At 42.2% G+C, this 18,380-nt stretch overlaps 1 protein-coding gene and 1 long non-coding RNA gene across 2 annotated transcripts; one reads left to right on the forward strand and one right to left on the reverse strand.

Moving 5' to 3' along the window:
- Positions 1 to 1,859: 1,859 nt before the first annotated feature.
- Positions 1,860 to 5,525, reverse strand: actb2 (actin, beta 2). The gene is made up of 6 exons (XM_086093254.1): positions 5,367 to 5,525; positions 4,059 to 4,188; positions 3,728 to 3,967; positions 2,970 to 3,408; positions 2,710 to 2,891; positions 1,860 to 2,620 (listed from the first exon to the last, which is right to left on the reverse strand). The coding sequence occupies exons 2-6, from the start codon at positions 4,179 to 4,181 to the stop codon at positions 2,477 to 2,479; spliced, it is 1,128 nt and encodes a 375-aa protein (XP_085949380.1). The 5' UTR covers positions 4,182 to 4,188; positions 5,367 to 5,525; the 3' UTR covers positions 1,860 to 2,476.
- A 6,299-nt stretch (positions 5,526 to 11,824) lies between these two features.
- On the forward strand, positions 11,825 to 16,087 carry LOC147182477 (uncharacterized). Its single transcript, XR_015094094.1, has 3 exons — positions 11,825 to 11,890; positions 12,669 to 12,749; positions 15,808 to 16,087. It is a non-coding gene; the product is annotated as an uncharacterized LOC147182477 (long non-coding RNA).
- Positions 16,088 to 18,380: the final 2,293 nt, after the last annotated feature.

An 18,380-nucleotide genomic window follows, 5' to 3' on the forward strand; every position in this document is an offset into this window, starting at 1 on the left:
TTAGAATCGACTTCAGTATGTACACATTTAGGAAATCTTATCATACTATTGTTAAAACTGTATTCTATGTGCTTTTGCAGGACAAATACTGTATATTCATTAGCTATATTTGGTCAGCCAAATGGAATAAACAATTCTGAACATCCAGGCATTTCTGATAATTCCGCAATGCAACACAATACAATTTTGCCTGTGATTAGCATACAAACCAGGCAGATAGTCAAACGACATTGCATCAAATGTTAAAATCAAAATAATCCCCACAAATCAAATTACAACGATCCAAAGTCCAATGCTTTGTTTTCAATGAGTGGAGAGCTTCCTTTCACTGAGTTGACCGCCATTTTGACTTTTGACGCTTGGAATTGTCAGGTCAGCATTATTTAGTGTTCATTCGTGCATCAATTTGCCCCTCGTGGGTGCGAAACACGACCTGGCTGAAAGAAACAACTTCACATCTGCTGCTGTCAAGTCAATCGAAGTCATTGATATGTTCAAGAAGAACTGAGCTTCGGGGGAGCATTTTCCTCATTCGGTAGACTTCTGAACACTCGAGGATAAAATGAAGAGGGGCAGCAGCAGTATGATGCATTATTTTCAGCAGGCCTTTTTCTGCCAAACATGGTTCGTGCGGTGCATTAGCTTCACCTGCTGGGTAAAGTGAGTACTGCATGTGTAAGTAAATCGATGACCACATAAAATCTTCATCGTGTTAAGCCCCCCCTTCTTTAAAAAAAAATATATTCTCAAATAGGTGTGGGGGTGAGTCTTGCACAGAAACATTTGAGTGCACGACACGCAAGCACCGTTCCCCTGGTCGTGAATGTTTTGCTGGCAGGGCAGTAAAAGGATATCAGAGAGGGGAAGCAGTCTCAGCAGAATCATAGGGCGGTGCGGTCTGCAGTGGAATAGAATACATTTCCAATACTGAAGCACACAATCTATGTGAATGCAGCTGGGCTGTTTGCATGCACGCTGCCCTAAAAGATGCATGTAGGAAATCATAAAAATAGCGAGGAGCACACCAACCTCTTATGTATGCATCTGCTATATAAATCGAATTATATATGTATATACTTAATGCAGCAGTAGCGTCATAATAGCGACAGTCTGATTAATGGGCTTGGTGTGATTTGTACTACTACTGGATATTAAGCCCTAACCGTACAGTACACATGCGTTCGGTCTTTGATGTTGCACGCACGTAGTCTGATCTGACTCTTCAGAATACAGTACTGTATTTAGAATCTATGCGTAGAGACGGGAGTTGTTGCGTTGACTTTAGCTCTATCTGGTGGTCAAAATGTGTTACTGTGCGCATTGCGTGAGATTTATTTATTTTACATAAATCGAAAGGTGTTTTCTTTAAATCCAAGTTTGAACTCCGCAACTATAAATTCAGTTATAATTTTACAAGAGCAGTTTTTTTAAAGAAAATCTTAGATAAAAATGTCAATATTTTCTCTAAGTTTAAGTTTGGCGTTAAGCACATCTTTACATTTTCAGATGATGTAAATTAAGGAAAAAAAAAGTAGTTTCTCGGTACTAATTTGTCAAGTATCAATGTCACTGGTACTGTAATTGAACTGACCAGATGCAGTACTTTTAACAGGTCACACACACTCCAGTTTTTGAGGCAGCCATTTTAAACAAACCAATACATATGGGAAATCTGAACTGGTAATATGTACAATTTTGGTAATTAGTGCTGTAGATAGCTTTTTAAAGCATGCTACAAACAAAAACTTTAAGCCACATTTGGCTAATAATGGAGTTTTGCAATCTATGATTTAAAGGCAAAAGGCAGACAGATTCTATTTCAGCATTTGGAACATTTCAGTAAATAAAAACACAAGCAATTTCTGGTCTGAACACATGTGCACTTTATTGGGATAGTCAGTGTACTTTTCTGGCACCCCACATTACCCCATCACCTCAGGACCCCTTGCCCCACCACCCTGGGGATGAAACTGCCAACAGGGGGAAGAACAGGTCACAACTGGGTTTTGCATAACAAAAAATAAAAATTAACAGGACCAAGATTTTTAAGGCTGAAAGTACAAAAACCCAGACATAATTTACATACAAGCGATACTACCACCATGTTAAGTATGCACCAACCACTGGGCAGCCTTCACAGAGGCGAATACGTGTCTGAACAACGCAGTTACCATTTGGAATCATGTGTCTTATGTAGTTAGACATTTGGAATGACTCAAAGAAAAACATGTACATTTAAGTCCCCAGATGCAACTGCAGAAATGGGGTTGCTTTATTGAACCTTGCCAAAAAACATTACCGTCATCATTCCAGTTTCTTTTTTTATCCTGAGTCAAGCGCCAAAAACTAACAGAAGCCATGCCAGAATTGGTCAACAGGCTCTGCGCTTGAATATGTATGAGAATGTTGTGATCGTTTTGCACAGAGCTGAAAATGTTGGGCATTTGGTTGGGGAAGGGGAGGAGGAACAGTCTGTTTAGAAGCATTTGCGGTGGACGATGGAGGGGCCGGACTCATCATACTCCTGCTTGCTGATCCACATCTGCTGGAAGGTGGACAGAGAGGCCAGGATGGAGCCTCCGATCCAGACGGAGTATTTACGCTCAGGTGGGGCAATGATCTGCAGAGAGAACAATATGACCATTAGCACACCTGCCATTAATAAAAACAAAAAGAACGTTTTGACCAAAAGGGAAACAAGTTTCTCACCTTGATCTTCATGGTGGATGGGGCCAGTGCTGTGATCTCCTTTTGCATCCTGTCAGCAATACCGGGGTACATGGTGGTACCGCCGGACAGCACAGTGTTGGCGTACAGGTCCTTACGGATGTCAACGTCGCACTTCATGATGCTGTTGTAGGTGGTCTCGTGGATTCCACATGACTCCATACCTGAGAGAACAAGCAATCATAAGCACATGCAAAGGCAAGACACCCAAGATGCATTTTGGCTTTTGACATTCAACATACCAAGGAAGGAAGGCTGGAAGAGTGCTTCGGGGCAACGGAACCTCTCATTGCCAATGGTGATGACCTGTCCGTCGGGCAGCTCGTAGCTCTTCTCCAGGGATGAAGAGGAGGAAGCGGTGCCCATCTCCTGCTCGAAGTCCAGGCCGACGTAGCACAGCTTCTCCTTGATGTCACGCACGATTTCCCTCTCAGCTGTGGTGGTGAATGAGTAGCCACGCTCTGTCAGGATCTTCATGAGGTAGTCTGTGAGGTCACGGCCAGCCAAGTCCAGACGCAAGATGGCATGGGGTAGGGCGTAGCCCTCGTAGATGGGCACTGTGTGGGTCACACCGTCACCGGAGTCCATGACGATACCAGTGGTACGACCAGAGGCGTACAGGGACAGCACAGCCTGAATGGCAACGTACATGGCGGGTGTGTTGAAGGTCTCGAACATGATCTGTGGGCAGAAGAGGAACACTTGAGAATGACTCACAACACTGTTAATTACCTTTGGTGACCACAGCATTTCTACATGCATTAAATGTGAAGATCAGAGCTATTAGTAGAAACAAGGTGCAGAAATGCAACATTCCTTCACACTTGTGCATGTCAATCTAATAATGCTCAGCTAAAGGAAGAAAAGGCACACAGTTCAAGAGACCTGTTGATGACAGATCATCTCATAGAGAGATCCTGGAGAGAGGAAGGAAGGCGAATGAGACTCAAATGGAGGGAGGGGGAATGAGGTCAAATCCTGTAATGACTTTTGTACATACCTGGGTCATCTTCTCCCTGTTGGCTTTGGGGTTCAGGGGGGCCTCTGTGAGCAGGACAGGGTGCTCCTCGGGGGCAACTCTCAGCTCGTTGTAGAAGGTGTGATGCCAGATCTTCTCCATGTCGTCCCAGTTGGTCACAATACCGTGCTCAATTGGGTACTTCAGGGTGAGGATACCCCTCTTGCTCTGAGCCTCATCACCAACGTAGCTGTCCTTCTGTCCCATGCCAACCATCACACCCTACAAGCACAAATTCAAATATTACCATCAATGTCTAAATAAAAAAAAATTCCCCAATTTAAGTTTTTTTTTTTAAGAAAATTGTCCTCACCTGATGCCTGGGGCGGCCGACAATGGAGGGGAAGACAGCACGAGGAGCATCATCTCCAGCGAATCCGGCTTTGCACATTCCGGATCCGTTGTCAACAACGAGTGCGGCAATTTCATCTTCCATGGCTTATCTGAAAATGAAAAGGGAAAACAAAGCTATTAACATTAAAGCACCACATTCATCTTGAGAGCTCTTTCCTTGATTTGTCACTCTCACTTCCTGCTTGCATAAGGGAGTGACGCAGGCCACCACTAGGGGGAGCGCGCGAGCCAAATTCCTTGTGGCCAGACAAAAGGAAGTGGCGTTGTGTGCTCTTGTTACCATATAAGGGCATGGTTCGGGTTTTGAGCAGATTTGCAGCTACCGCCGCCATGGCTCACAGCCAGGGCGGCAGAGTACTGAAAGCAGTCAACAGATACTGCAGCGACCACTCCCTCCAGCCCATTGTTACATCCTCCACTCTCGTTTCCCCATTTTTTTGGGAGGCGTGTCTCACAAGTAACAATAACCCGACGTCAATCATTGCTACTCGTATTAAAGTACTTTTTTTTTTTGACGCCTTCTTACTCTAGCCTACGACACCGGCAGGCTCGAGTCAAGCTCATTAGTCAAGTCCAGACCATGAAAATTCCCCGAAAGCCACGCCTTAAAAAAATAAAAAATAAATTCGAACTTTAATATGGCACTAGTTTGTTATAAATATGTGGTAAATGTTAAAGGCGTTTACTAAATAGGCCGCATGGGTACCAGGAAGCGGATATATTTCAACTCATTCAAGTTTGAGAATGAAGGGCGGTGGCAGGCAGCACGATGGCGGCGCTAAGCTAGCATGCTAAAGTAGGTCACACCCCGCTGCAGCGCGCACAAAGGAGCAGTCGGGGTCCAGACACCCTCGACGCCAATTAAGAACCACCTTGCTCGACAACCATTAAGCCGTAGAAACCCCAGACTGGTAGCTTGCGAGTGTACGACGTCAAATACACGTTAAGCCACCGCTTAGCGCAACTCGCGAGGTTGCACTCATGATAAGCCGGTTACAAAGCTGATTGATAAGTGCAGAGACGCCAAGGCCGGCTATAGCTAGCCGCTGGGCTTGAATACCAGTTGGAGGCAAAAACAACCCACAAGAGTATGGGTTCAAGTCATTTAAGCTTCTATCGGCGAATATTGGTATATTTTAAACACAATAGAGCCTCATGGCCGAAAATAGTTGTCAAACTCATGATATCACTTAATTTTAGCATAATCGGCCCAAAATACACAAATCTGCATAAATATAGCGATTAAATGTAAAACGAGTCTGCTTACCTTTGGGTGGGGGGGCTTTTCGCTTTAAGGGGAGTTGTTTCAGGCAAATGATATCCCGCACAAGCTGTGTGTGACGGTGCTCAGAGTGAATCAGCTAGAACACGGACCACGGCTTTTATACCGCCTTCGTGGCCCGGCTCATGCCATATAAGGTAAACTTTGGGAATCGCGCCTTCTGATTGGTCTAGCGTCATGAACCGGGCACGTCTCGTGCACGCCGCGCTGCACTGAGCACTCGCGATTTGAGGGCGACAAGAGAGAGGGAGGCGATCATGGCTAAAGGATTGGAGAAAATAAAGTGGGAATGGATTGATGGAGAACATTGCTAGCTTAATCCCTCGATTAAGAGCATTTCACACGTTAAATTAAGACACGCATAAACTGACACAAGTATGAATGAGGTATTTTTCACATTAAGATGGGCAAGACTAGACACCCCCCAGTGGAAGCTATTATCTAAATGCTGCCTGATACATCAGATTTACAAGGGGTGATGTGATGCTGATGTTACTGTGTGTTTTTGCAAAACAGGTGCGAGGTCAGTGCACACAGCATCACCAGGTCACTAGCATGACACATCAGAGAGAGACTGGGGAATGACCACATTCGCAGGCCACCCTTATCCCCTCTTTGCCAAGGATTCTCAATAAAAGTGTTCTGTGATCACATACTTCATTTTAACCAATATTAAAAGCCCATTTTAATCTGATACCCCAATTGCAATCATGAGTAACACACTTGCATTCACATTTGTAGAGCCATTTAAAGTTGCCAACGAGCATCTACATCTCTTCCTCTCCCTCTTTAACACTTCCTCTAACATATTGCAACAAGTCCAATGTCTTTTTAAAGGCCTTGTCAGTCCTCCTCATTTCAAGTTAGTTTTACATTGACTTGGATTGTCCTCACCTGACCATAAAGATCAGCAACAGTACAAGCCGACATACCACGCACAAAGTTCTCACAGCGATACAATGAAAAATCAGTTACGTGAATCTAATATTGGAAATGTCAGGTTTATGGGTAGAAAGAAGCATGTTAGTGATGTCCCAAAGCCCTTAATCCTCAAGAGTTGTACCCACTACACGCTAATAATTCTGCCTCAAGTTGTACGGGGGATGCTATTAATTTGACTTGTGATAACTCAGCTGAGGATACCTCCTCCATCCATGCTGGTGTCATAACAGAATAAAGTGGACTGGCTGTGAAATGTTTAACCAGCCAAGAGGGAGTGCCCCGAGGTTTCCACAGATATGAGTGATTCATGGTTCCGGTGGCGCCCACTTTGATAATGGTGACATTCACGATACTCGCCACAATGTGACAAAATTGTATGATGTTACTCAATAATTGTGTTTAATAAGCTGTCAGTGGGTGTAAGCAACACGGCCTTTGGATATGCATGCGATGTATGTGTTGCTGGTTGTTTCGGCCGGTTTAAGTGGTGTGCTGTCAACACCTCTTCAAGGGAAATGCATCCAGCCAAGTGTCGGGCACAGTGTCCTGAGTGGACTCTTCTCACGTGTCATAACAGTGTGCGAGTGTATTTACAACCTGATTGCCATCTTATGTCGCCTGCTCTGAACCTACTTAAAGACACATTTATCAGGATGTTTTATCTTGACAGCAGTTAACACAAGGCCGTTAAATGTTTTTAATGACCTGGTGGTGATTGGCCATCGTTGTTTCTAGCAAAATGCAGTACAGAAGCCTTTTAAAACAGAAAGAAAGCGTGCTAAAGCTGTGGCCTGGGGTTCTGCTACATAAATGACTTTATAATACTATTCAGTGACAGGTGATCAGCCAGATATTGTGTCAATACAGAAGTTAATGAGTACCTAACCACTCGTACACTTGTGTTTATGAGTGTGCAACTCAAAGGGCAACAGCCAAAAATAAGCACAAGCCCATTCTGATGACACTGCATGTGTTTGCATTCTGACAGCAAAATGAGCCTTGCTTTGTGCTGACCCATGTCGGCCAAACAATATATAACAGCAACACCCCACATCCACGCAGACGCACACAAAACAAATCTACCAAGCATATGCAGTGCAGTTCCAATGCAAAATAGTTCACCGGTGATTTGAAAAATATGTTGCGACACCCTCGTGCGAGGTCATCCAACCAGCCCGGCAGCCAATTCGGGCCACGCATTCATTCATTGCCACTCCCTGTCTCACGTCATGGTCCGTTCTAATGTAGCTTCCTGTTCGTTTAGATATAGGATGTTTCATATAAAGACCTGTTGCTAAAACAAAGTTGCAAATGACATCTCTATGACACACACAATTGCCAAACGTACTGCAATGATGTCAACAAATACCACCAAATGCAATCTTATTAGAGGACGTTGCTTACTTAATATGTGCAACCAAAAGTTTCCAATAATCTGGCCTGATCTTAACCCAAATGTAGCAATCTTAGGACTTTTTCTCTCCTCATTCAATGCAGTGACTCACAAATTTCTATACTTGAGTGGCTGCAAAGTAAGCAAAAAGAAGTTGTCATGCTGCAGGCCTTATGCATAGTAACCGAGTCACCTATTGTTTGCCATCTGTGTCTGGTCACAGAGAAACGCCATTCACCAATGCTGCCTCCCTCGCCCCCTTCCTGCCTCCCTCCCTTTATCTCTACCCCGCTTTTATGAAGCAGCCAATAGATTGGTCGTCTGCAGCGTCATTGATCCGTGGGTCACCACGGCAATAGCCTTACTCCAATGGGCCAGTTACCAGCTGTGCGTGTGTGTCTACCAGCTGCCTTGTAGATTCTTGCTACCATTGGATTAGCTTCCCATTTACAGCCCAAATTGATCTCATCCCCCCACCTCTTCACTGTCACACCCTCACCCCCAGGACATCAAGGGACCCTGAGCAGTATCTTACATCTTGTCTTCAAAGAAACCAGTTTAGTCTGAAAATCCGGCCACAAATATCTCTCAATTATTAGCCCAAATCTCTGGCTTTTTTTTTTTTTACTACAATATGACTGTTATGACCTAATGATCACATGCTTCAAGTACATGACCCACTTTTGTGTACCAAACTAATGTAATAAGCACATGCAGCGCTTAAGGCCTTAGTTCCTCAAAAAGTCATAACAGAGGCCCTCCTCTTGGTGTTCCTATTCCTCAATACCCGCTTTACTTCCTCCCAGCGCTCACAGCTCCAATTGGCTAAAAGTGAAGGCTTTAGGTGCCTTTTAAGGCGATCAAGCAAACCAGAAGACTGAGTAACTGACCACAACCATCAAATAACATGAAAGCTCACTTTCATATCAAAAGCGCATAGACTATATTGCAACAGCTTGAAAACACTATTTTATAATACAGCAATGCAATGCAAGTGCCTTTTCGGTGACTTAAAAGGCTCTTAAGCAAACCAAACTGAGCAACTACAACCATCCCAGCCATCAAATGGCAACATCAAAGGATCACTTTCAAACAAAGTGCATTGACTCAATATGATTTTGGGGGAAAACACTTATTGTATAAAACAATGAAATGTTATATTCAGCAAAGCAGAAATCTTAAAAGATTATCCGGTGAGCGCGCACACACACACAGGCTCACGCACACACCTTTATTCACTCCCAGAGTGGTGAACCGGATGTTCATCTATTCTCTACCGTCTGTCTGTTGTAAACACTTCACATGCTTGCATTCCCTTCCTCATCTTCCACATCTCAACATGCCCTCTCACCAACACCAACCTTGAACAAGTAGGCCTAGCACATTCCAGCCACCTACACGCCCATGCACACATCCTTGCTGTTTGACCTTTCCTTTGCATAAAATCACAGGCATTCTACTCTTTTAAGTCAAATGTTACATAACATCACATCAGTCAGTCTAGTCTTTGTAATCACAGTGTAATGTTTATAATAAAAAATTGTATACAAATACCCAAGAAGTTTGTAGCTTCAGCGGTTTCTATTACTTTCATCAACGCTCCATGTATTTCATTCTTAAATCTACACAAAAATAATCACTAACATGCACCAAAAGTCATAAAATGTCAAATGCTTTACATAACTTGAGTTCAGTCCTGAGTCCTTTGTGTTCAATTCTCAAGTAACTCCATGTAATTCATACGGCAAAGCATTTATCCACAAATAGTAACAATGACAACACTATGACAATAGTAAAATGATGGCAAAGTCATCAAACGTCAAATCCTTTACATAACTTCCAAAACGACAATAATAAAAAATTATGGCTAAAACATTCAAGTATGCTTTGACATGCAGCACAATTGTCACATAAGAGCTCAGTGTGAACTGTGGAAAAATAGCTACCTCATCCTAGTACCAACAGGGAAAGAAACTTAGCATAAACAGGTAATAGCCTATATATATATATACCTTGATTTGATGCTTGAAGCGATGAACGCAGGAGAAATGTTCGGGATGTGCGGTACCAAAGTCGCGACGATCTCAAGTGGACTAGAAAGCACAAGCGTGACGAATTTATCGCTTAATGTATACGTTGACAAAGGAGTTTTTTACTCTTTCATGTCTTTATGGCGCATTTTCAAACCATGCCGTAATGTTCTTGACGTCATCACCTGGCGCGATTTTAGGTGTGTGACAACTTTCTCTTGTCACTTACATTTTTTTTTTTGAATCACTATTTATAGTTAACTATGTCTTCCCCCTACAGTATTTTGACATTAGTGTACTTTAAGAGCCATCAGTATCACAAATATTCACATTATATTTTTTGTGCAAAACATACGTAATCTGTAGGAAAATGTTCTGCTTATGCGAAACGCAGAATGTAAACACAATCCAGATCAGAAGTTCCTGATCGCCGAGGTACTTTGAACGCATCATAAAAAGCAATGCCAGTTGTTTCAGTTTGCGGGACACATCTTTTGCAGTTTGAATGAACAGGACGTTCTGTTCTGTTCTGATTGGCTAACGGTGCCCCAGTCTGCTCTGATCTGATTGGCCAACTGCGCCTGCCATATAAGGAAATGACAGCAGCGGTAGAGGAGGCAGGAAATGGGCTAAAGCGGAAGTGTAGAACCGGCGCCCTGCCTGAAAGCGTGTCATTCCAGCATTTTCTTCATCTTTTTCTGCTGTTACGCTTGACTAATGTCTAATAAACACTATCTCCATGACACTCCTTTCTCTATGTATTATCCTTCATAAAAGGCACGTCTTGAGTCATTAAGGGCAGTCGTTTCAGTGGAATACACAAATGCAAAAATTTTCTTTACAGCTGAGTGGAGGACAAAGTCCACGTTGAGCAATATAGCAGTATAACATTCTGTTTGGAGCAATATATTATATAAGCGTGATGTCAATGAAACGTGTTAGGCGTTTAAAGTGAGACTGATATCTAGATATAAAAACTGCACAAACATGACTGAATGAATTAAATTAAAGCTAACATTAAAAATAAGTCATTTAGCTTGATCATAGAATAAAACAAGTTGTGAGGCTTTTATTGTTAGAAGTACAAGAAGGAGTCCATTTGACCAGGGAAAGTTACAGGGCTAGCTCTTGTAGCAAGGCCAGATGTGAGTAACGTTTATACAACAATGCAGAATGTGATCATATTCATACTATCTTGTGCTTTTCAATCTTGACTCATGCTTAATTTGCCATTCTCTCTGTGTGACATTCATCATCCCAATGAAGTAAACAGGACAAAGATCATGCCGGTCTTATTCTAGCAGGCCTCATCTTTCCCACTGGCCTTGTGACCGAGAGGAGGACAGTGTGATGTCACCACTCTCGTCGCTTTGTCTTTGTTTGTGTTTATATTAGCAAAGATGTGCGAAACCGTGCGGTGTGTGTGCATGCAGCTTTGCACATTGTTGCCTATGAATTTGTTAACCTGGATGTGAATGAGCGAGGCCACGCCCTTTTGTTAAATCTGGCATCCATAAAAGGAGATCTTTAGGTTTGTCACATGACAGCAATCTGAGGAATGCAAGGCTGGTCACATGGGATGCAATCTCAAGTCCCTTCAGGACTATGAAATGATGTGGACGTCATTGTGTTGTTCCCGAGTTTGCTTGTGAAATGTCTTGAACTGTGTGTTATGTTCACCTTGAGTGAGATTATAGGATTTCAAGGCCCAAAAACTTTCACTTTGCGTTTTTTTTTCTGCCTATGGAAATAACAGAAGAGGTTGATCATTTCATAACATGAGTAATTTTATACTTCAAGTGTGGCCTGTAAGCGTGTAAATTAAGATTAGTAGGTTCTTTTTTTATTTTATTAAATCAAACAATAGGAAAATTTCCCCTCTAATCCTCCCCTTTTATGTATTCTTCCATCCATCTATATGTGGTATGAGTCATCTCACTTTTCTACATATGTGTGTTTTTAAAAGAAGTGGAAAAACACCTTCCCCTGTGGCTACAGCATGAGTGGGTGCTTATTTGCTCAATGCCGTCCCCTACAGTTGCTCAAGTGAACACTAGAACCCTGGCCTTGTCATTTTACTTACAGAGAGGTGCTTCCTCCACTGCCTTCAAGACGAGACACCATATAAGGTGAAAAGTCAGCAGGTATGGACTTTACGGCATGACTACGGCGACATAAGCGGATCCGGGCAAACTCGGGTTCGTCTTCACTTTTATCTGCTGCAGAGTCAGCATGCATGTTAGTCATGAGGAAGGAAGTTTTAGGCAACTTTGGCAAGATCTCTGACTCAGATGTTGCACCTACCACATTTAATCACACAATTTCACTGCTTACAGCCACACATTCTGATTTTCAACCCTTTTATAGCTTTGTTTTTGTCTTGTATACTTATTGTGCCTTACATGTTATGACTGCGACATCTGTATTTGTGTCAAGAGTGGCTCACAAGTGTAATACGGCAAACAAAGCACCACTCCCTCCTTTTTCTCTTTCAATCTCAAGACACTCGCTTCTCCCTCCCCGCGAGGTGGTTTGCACAAGCTTGTGGTATTCACTTCCTCTTGAGGGGGGGTTGAAGTGGAAACTCTTGTTTTACAAAACAGGCACAGTGCGTTCTACGTTTGTGTATGCATGTATGTATGTATGTGTGAGTGCATTGGCGTGGTATACAGCTAATTCTGTGAAATTCCCCAAGCAGACACAATTGGAGGGCCCCCACAATGTTGGTCGAGTCACACTACTTCCCTTGGTTTGCGTTGTTACATAATCACACATACACAGCGCAGCTTGTCTTACTTAATGTCGGCCCACTGGGAATACTCAGAAGGAAGTGTGCAACATTAATGTCTGGTATGCTCAGTATGCCTTCCTTAACGTGTCTTATCAAGAGTGGTTACATTTTTTTTTTTTTTTTTTTTAAAGAATGGCAGGTTGGTGGCTCTCTGCAGTGATTGGCTGTTAACTGCAGGTAATCACCTGGACTGGATTACCTTGTAAGGACAGGTAGTACTGTCAATCCCTCCTCCCAACTAGCTCCTCCTCTTCTCTATTCATTTTGCATCGCAGCTTTCAATTTTTTTTAAATAATCATTCCTTTCCCGATTTTACGCTTCTCACCTCAGCACGTCTTTTTTTTATATATTTTTTTTATTATTATAATTATTCATTTCCAGCTCCCCTGCTGCTTTTACACACTCTTCTCTCGTAAAAAAATGCTAATATGAGGACAATAAGAGGAGAAAGCTGGGGAAGGACATAAAGATGCAGGATGGAGTGAGCGAGCCCTTCTTGGCTCATCAGATTGTAAACTCATAATCTGGAACATACCAAGGCTGCTACTAGTTATGAGGATTAGCAGACCCATTGAGAAACAGACATGTATGTGTGCGTGTATCTGTGAGAAAGCAAAAAAAAAAAACATGTGTCACCATACACTTTGTTTTGTGTTTTTCTCCTGTTTCTCTGGTAACAAAAGTAAAACTGGGTCAGTGGATGTTTTTATGTAAATGTTATACTGGGTTTTCATTTATGCATGCATGCACTTTTCTTATCAGTCAGGAATTGGAGGCGTATACGTTGAAATATAGCATATGTAGGCTACTTGCACATCATTGTCATTAATTATTCAAAGTCACATCTTTACGTGTATTTTGTTTAAAAAAAACACACACACAAAAACTTCACACTAGTGGAGGCTCCATGTGTTTTAAATTCTTAACTGAGCAACTAAGACGATAACCTAATCAGGACCAAAGCACATCCATCCCATAATTTAAATAATTTATGATATTACAAAAAATTTATGATTGTTACTCGATGCTGCAACTTCTTCACTTAAAAGAGAAGGGCCGATTTTGAAATCATATTTAATCGTTTTTTTTTGCAGCGGATGTGCGTGCGTGTGTTTGGTCTTGTTTTTGTTGCATAGTGGGGCCAACATTTCGGGCTTTCACAAAGTTGTGGGGCCCACCCGTCCACGTGGGGCCATTTTTCTGGGCCCCACAAGTTTAGACCTCTTTTTAAGGGTCAAGACTTGGTTTTAGAGTTTAAGTTTGAATTGGGTTATGGTTGAGGTTAGGGTAAGGAATAGGGGTAGGCAATCATTTTTGATGGTTGGGGTTAGGGGGAGGGGCTAGGAAATGCATTATGTCAGCGAGATGGCCCCACAAAGATAGTAAAACAAACCTGTGTGTGTGTGTGTGTGTGCATGGGTTTATAACATATCATAGGGACCATTTTCTGGGTCTATACTATCATTGTGGGGACACCGTGTCCTTGTGGGGACATTTTGGTGGTCCCCATGAGTCCAAACCTCTTTTTGAGGGTCAAAACTTGGTTTTACAGTTTAGGTTTGAATTGGGTTGTGATGGTTAAGGTTAGGATAAGGGTCTAGGAAATGCATTATGTCAATGAGATGTCCCTACTAGAAATGTAAACCCAACATGTGTGTGTCTGTGTTTGATAGGGAATGTGTCGGACTCGGCACATGTGTCAGCACATGGTGTGTGTCCATCACACACAAGCACTTTTATAGCAAAGGTACACAGTGATCAATTATTCACACTTTTAGAACAAAGAAATAAACTGTAAAATCAATTTAAAAAAATTATACATTGTATATATTGAAACAACAGCAGTTTTATGTCTGTGTCTCAATTTGTGGGCTATACATGCATGTACAAAAAGTATACCAAAAAAAAACATTCTTGAGGGGGGCCATGGGGATCTGTAATAAGAAGCCGGCGGCGCCCACAACTGCTGTGTTGTATGCAAAGCTCTTAAGGGGAGGCCCCATCAGCTCTTTGTGGCACAAGAGCACAAAACTAGCGTCTAACAAGTCCTGATTGCCAATAATGAGAAAGATGAAAAGATTTGAAGGAGGGGGGTGGAGAAGAAAAACAGGGGGAAAGAGAGAGGATGAGTGTGGGGGGTTTCCAAAGGGCAGGGGAGCAGGGAAGTGGTGGCAATGACCAACAACACCTGCTTGTGTTCGTCCATTCACAGATGTGCTGTGAAATCTATTCTCTACGGATGCTGTGAGTGGTGCAATGCTCAGTTCTTGCCAATGGGTGGCACACTAGAGCTCTTTAAAAGTAAGCAGGCGGTAACCGTTATTTCTCTTTAATTCTCAGAACATAATTCATGCAAACAGGATGTGAAAGCTATCTGCATTTGGTGCCCGGGCCTTCAGTGGGGACTGAACCAAATACACCCCTTAATACCAACACTATCACATAGCAAAATGTATAGAAACCATTAGTACAATACAAAACTACTAATTTAAAATCTGATTGGTTGAGGAAATATCCACATTAGTGATATAGTTTACATTACACGGGTCTCAGCACTACTGATTCTGAAGGTCTGAAGATGCACATAGAGCAGGGGTCAGCAACATTGCCTGTCAAAGGAGCCATTTTAGGCCAAACAAAGAACCAAAAATCTGTCTGGAGCTGCAAAATCTTTGAACATTGTGATGAACGAAAAAGTGCGTCAGTCTGAGGGCCCAAGAGCTTATTAGAGCTGCACCATAACAGAAAATAAAACTTTTTTTGTGTGTAATTCATCAGACTTAGTTTTTCATATATTTTTTTACTTTTTGCCTTTTTGTAAAATTTCTGACATTTTTGGCACATACTGTGGTCATTTTATGTCTCTCTTCTTCCTTTTTTGGACATTTTATGTGTATTTTTTCTTTTTTGTATTTTTCTATCATTTTTATGACTTTTTTGTGTGCAATTTTGTGGACATTTTATGGTATTTTGGGGGGGATTTCATCTTGTTTTTGGACATTTTATAGTTTAATTTGGAACATTTTCTTTTTTGCCCTTTTAAAAAATAATAATAATAATTTTGCAATTTTGTGTACCTTACATTATATGGCAATTTCCCGTCTTTCTTCTTTTTGAACATTTCATGGTTACATATTTAATATTTAATTATTCATTTTTAATCTAGATTGTTAATTCATTCCAAGAATATTTTATCCCCCCAAAAAATGTAAAAATGATTATTATTATTTTCATAGTGATGTACAAGCGGTTTGTTCTTGTGTCCAAAGGAAGCAGCAGTTGGTATATAAGACAAGTAAGGAACCACGGAAGGAAGTGGGAATGCTCGCGCCAAGCACCGCAGTGTGCATTCATGTGGACAGGATGTGTCAAGAGGAGGAAAAAGGTATTTTTAGAGGTTTCCCTGATCAAGTTTCCTCTGTAGTCACAAGTATCAATGTTTTGTTTTCCTTTTCATGCTGGGAGGACAGGCCACCTGCATCATGCCCAGTCACACACATACGTTGTCTATGTAAACACATTTATGTCCCCACATGACAACACGGTCCATATGCACACTTGTCCACACACTTTGATGCATGCACTGGTGTCCTACTCATGCCTCACATTTCTGTTGACTGACCTACATCTTGCTGTCAGCTGCAGGCCACCCCTTCCATCCATATGCACGCACACACCCTCATAAATGTGTTAAACAGAGGAGAAAAGCCACGTACTGGCTGCCATGTTGTCACCATGACAATAAGCGAAGCTGGGGGTGCAAGACCAAAGCACACACACGCATGGGCACACACACTGCTCCATTGTGACCTTTGACCTGACTCCTGTTGGGGAGAATGGCGAGTGTGATGGGTAACCCAGTTGCTCGGGCTTCCAGCTCTTTGTTGGAGGAGAGGAGGCCCTTGGTTGGGTTGCAGCTGTGTGCACACACTCGCAAGCTAAACGCACATTCCTTTGCGATTGCGCCACTCGCAAATATGGCACCCTCAACTTTAATAAAGTTCCTCTGACATCCTTATGCAACTTTCAACATTTTTCATTGAGTATTCACATCTATCTTTCTATCTACATGAAATGATTTAATCATTATACTCTGAGGTCTTGTAACACTAATGAGTCGTATGGCATTCAGATTTTCTCTTAGGGGTGTAGTCACTTTTGTTGCCAGACATTTTTTGGCTGTGTGTTACGTTATTTGGAGGGGACAGTGAATTTACAATGTTATACAAGCTGTACACTGAACTAAATAAATAAAATATTTACCCAAAAATGTGAGGGGTGTACTCACTTTTGTGAGACACTGTAGATATATATATATATTTCAGATAGACAGCTGCTACTTGGTCATCGTCCGACATTGAACTTGTGCTTCTTGTTTAACCCTCTGGCTCATAAAATGTCTGATCCCACTGAAAACTGTCTGCTTCTAATTTGTATCTTCAACAACACTTCGGCTTGGGGTAAGAGTTCCTGCCGGCTTTTCTTGCTCAAGTGGAAACATGACCCACCCAGTCACGTGACGCAATGAAGAGAAATGAAGAGAAGGCTAAGTGCCACCATGAATGGAGTCAATACAATCAATAGAAACACCAGCTGTGATTAGTTTGGGGGAATGCTCAGTTCATCATGGCAAGTCCTCACAAAGGCCCAAAAAGAAAGAATTTGGTCATTTATGAGCAGCATATTATGCACCTCATATTTCCATTTCATTGTCACGCTCCCAAGATGCATCACCATATTTCTATACACTTGCCATATGGTTAGGAATGTGTGCGCAAAGACAACAAATCATAGTATAACAAATAGAACAACTTTAAATTGAAAACAAAAAATAATCTGCTTTTGGATTTGGTCTATCAAAGACGTTCCCTTATTGGCAGACACAATAACACAACTGTTGAAAACCAAGTTGTGATTGGTTCACACTCAGGGGTGTGTGAGTAAAAAGTATGCTAATTGGCTAGCTTTGTCTTTTGCTGCAGCAATGCAGTGCTGCGCCATCTGTGGGCGTAGTGAGCGCAGCAAGTGTGTCAGAGTGTGTGGGGGTGTGTGTGTGCGTTTGTGTGTGTGTGTGTGTGTGTGGTCTTATTTTTGTTACATAGTGGGGCCAACATTTCAGGATTTCACAGAGTTGTGGGGCCCAGCAAATTGGCCCCATGGACAAGTTTAGACCTCCTTTTTCAAGGTCAAGACTTGGTTTTAGAGTTAAGGTTTGAATTGGGTTATGGTTGAGGTTAGGGTAAGGAATAGGGGTAGGCAATCATTTTTGATGGTTGGGGTTTGGGGGAGGAGCTAGGAAATGCATTATGTCAATGAGATAGCCCCACAAAGATAGTAAAACAAACCTGTGTGTGTGGGGGGGGGGTGTATGTGTGTGTGTGTGTGTGTGTGTGTGTGTGTGGGGGTGTGTGTGTGTGTGTGTGTGTGTGTGTGTGTGTGGCCTGATCACTGCAGCAGGCAGCGTGCCCAGTTTGTGAGTCTGCACCTTGCAAACTAGACATCACCCACTTCTCCTTCGTCAGGATGTCATTTGTGGGCCGCAATGTGTCTTTAGTAATAAATTTACAATAATTTGTTGTCAAAGCTGTGGATTGCAGTTAATAGTGTTTCAACATCCAGTTACCGGTTTCAAAATTAGGAAAACAATTCAGGAAAAAAACAACTTATTTTGTACAGCAAAAAACAAGGTCTGTGTAGGTATGTATGGATGGCTCTGACGTAGAAGAGCATCTAACATCTGTGACCTCTGACATCACAAATGTTGTACTAGATTAATGTCAAAACAACTCACAGATAACAATCCAACGAACAGTATTGTAATCTAATTCCTTTCAGAATAGTA

The sequence above is a fragment of the Leptonotus elevatus genome, chromosome 1, assembly GCF_054856555.1.
Source record: "Leptonotus elevatus isolate MCC_2025b chromosome 1, RoL_Lele_1.0, whole genome shotgun sequence".
In the NCBI taxonomy this organism is placed as follows: Eukaryota; Metazoa; Chordata; class Actinopteri; order Syngnathiformes; family Syngnathidae; genus Leptonotus; species Leptonotus elevatus.

Coding starts and splice junctions, on each gene's coding strand:
- actb2 (XM_086093254.1), bottom strand. CDS start 4,181: ATGGAAGATGAAATTGCCGCACTCGTTGTTGACAACGGATCCGGAATG. Junction 2,892..2,969: donor CTTCCAGCCTTCCTTCCTTG/GTATGTTGAATG, acceptor TTGTTCTCTCAG/GTATGGAGTCATGTGGAATC. Junction 2,621..2,709: donor CATCCACCATGAAGATCAAG/GTGAGAAACTTG, acceptor TTCTCTCTGCAG/ATCATTGCCCCACCTGAGCG.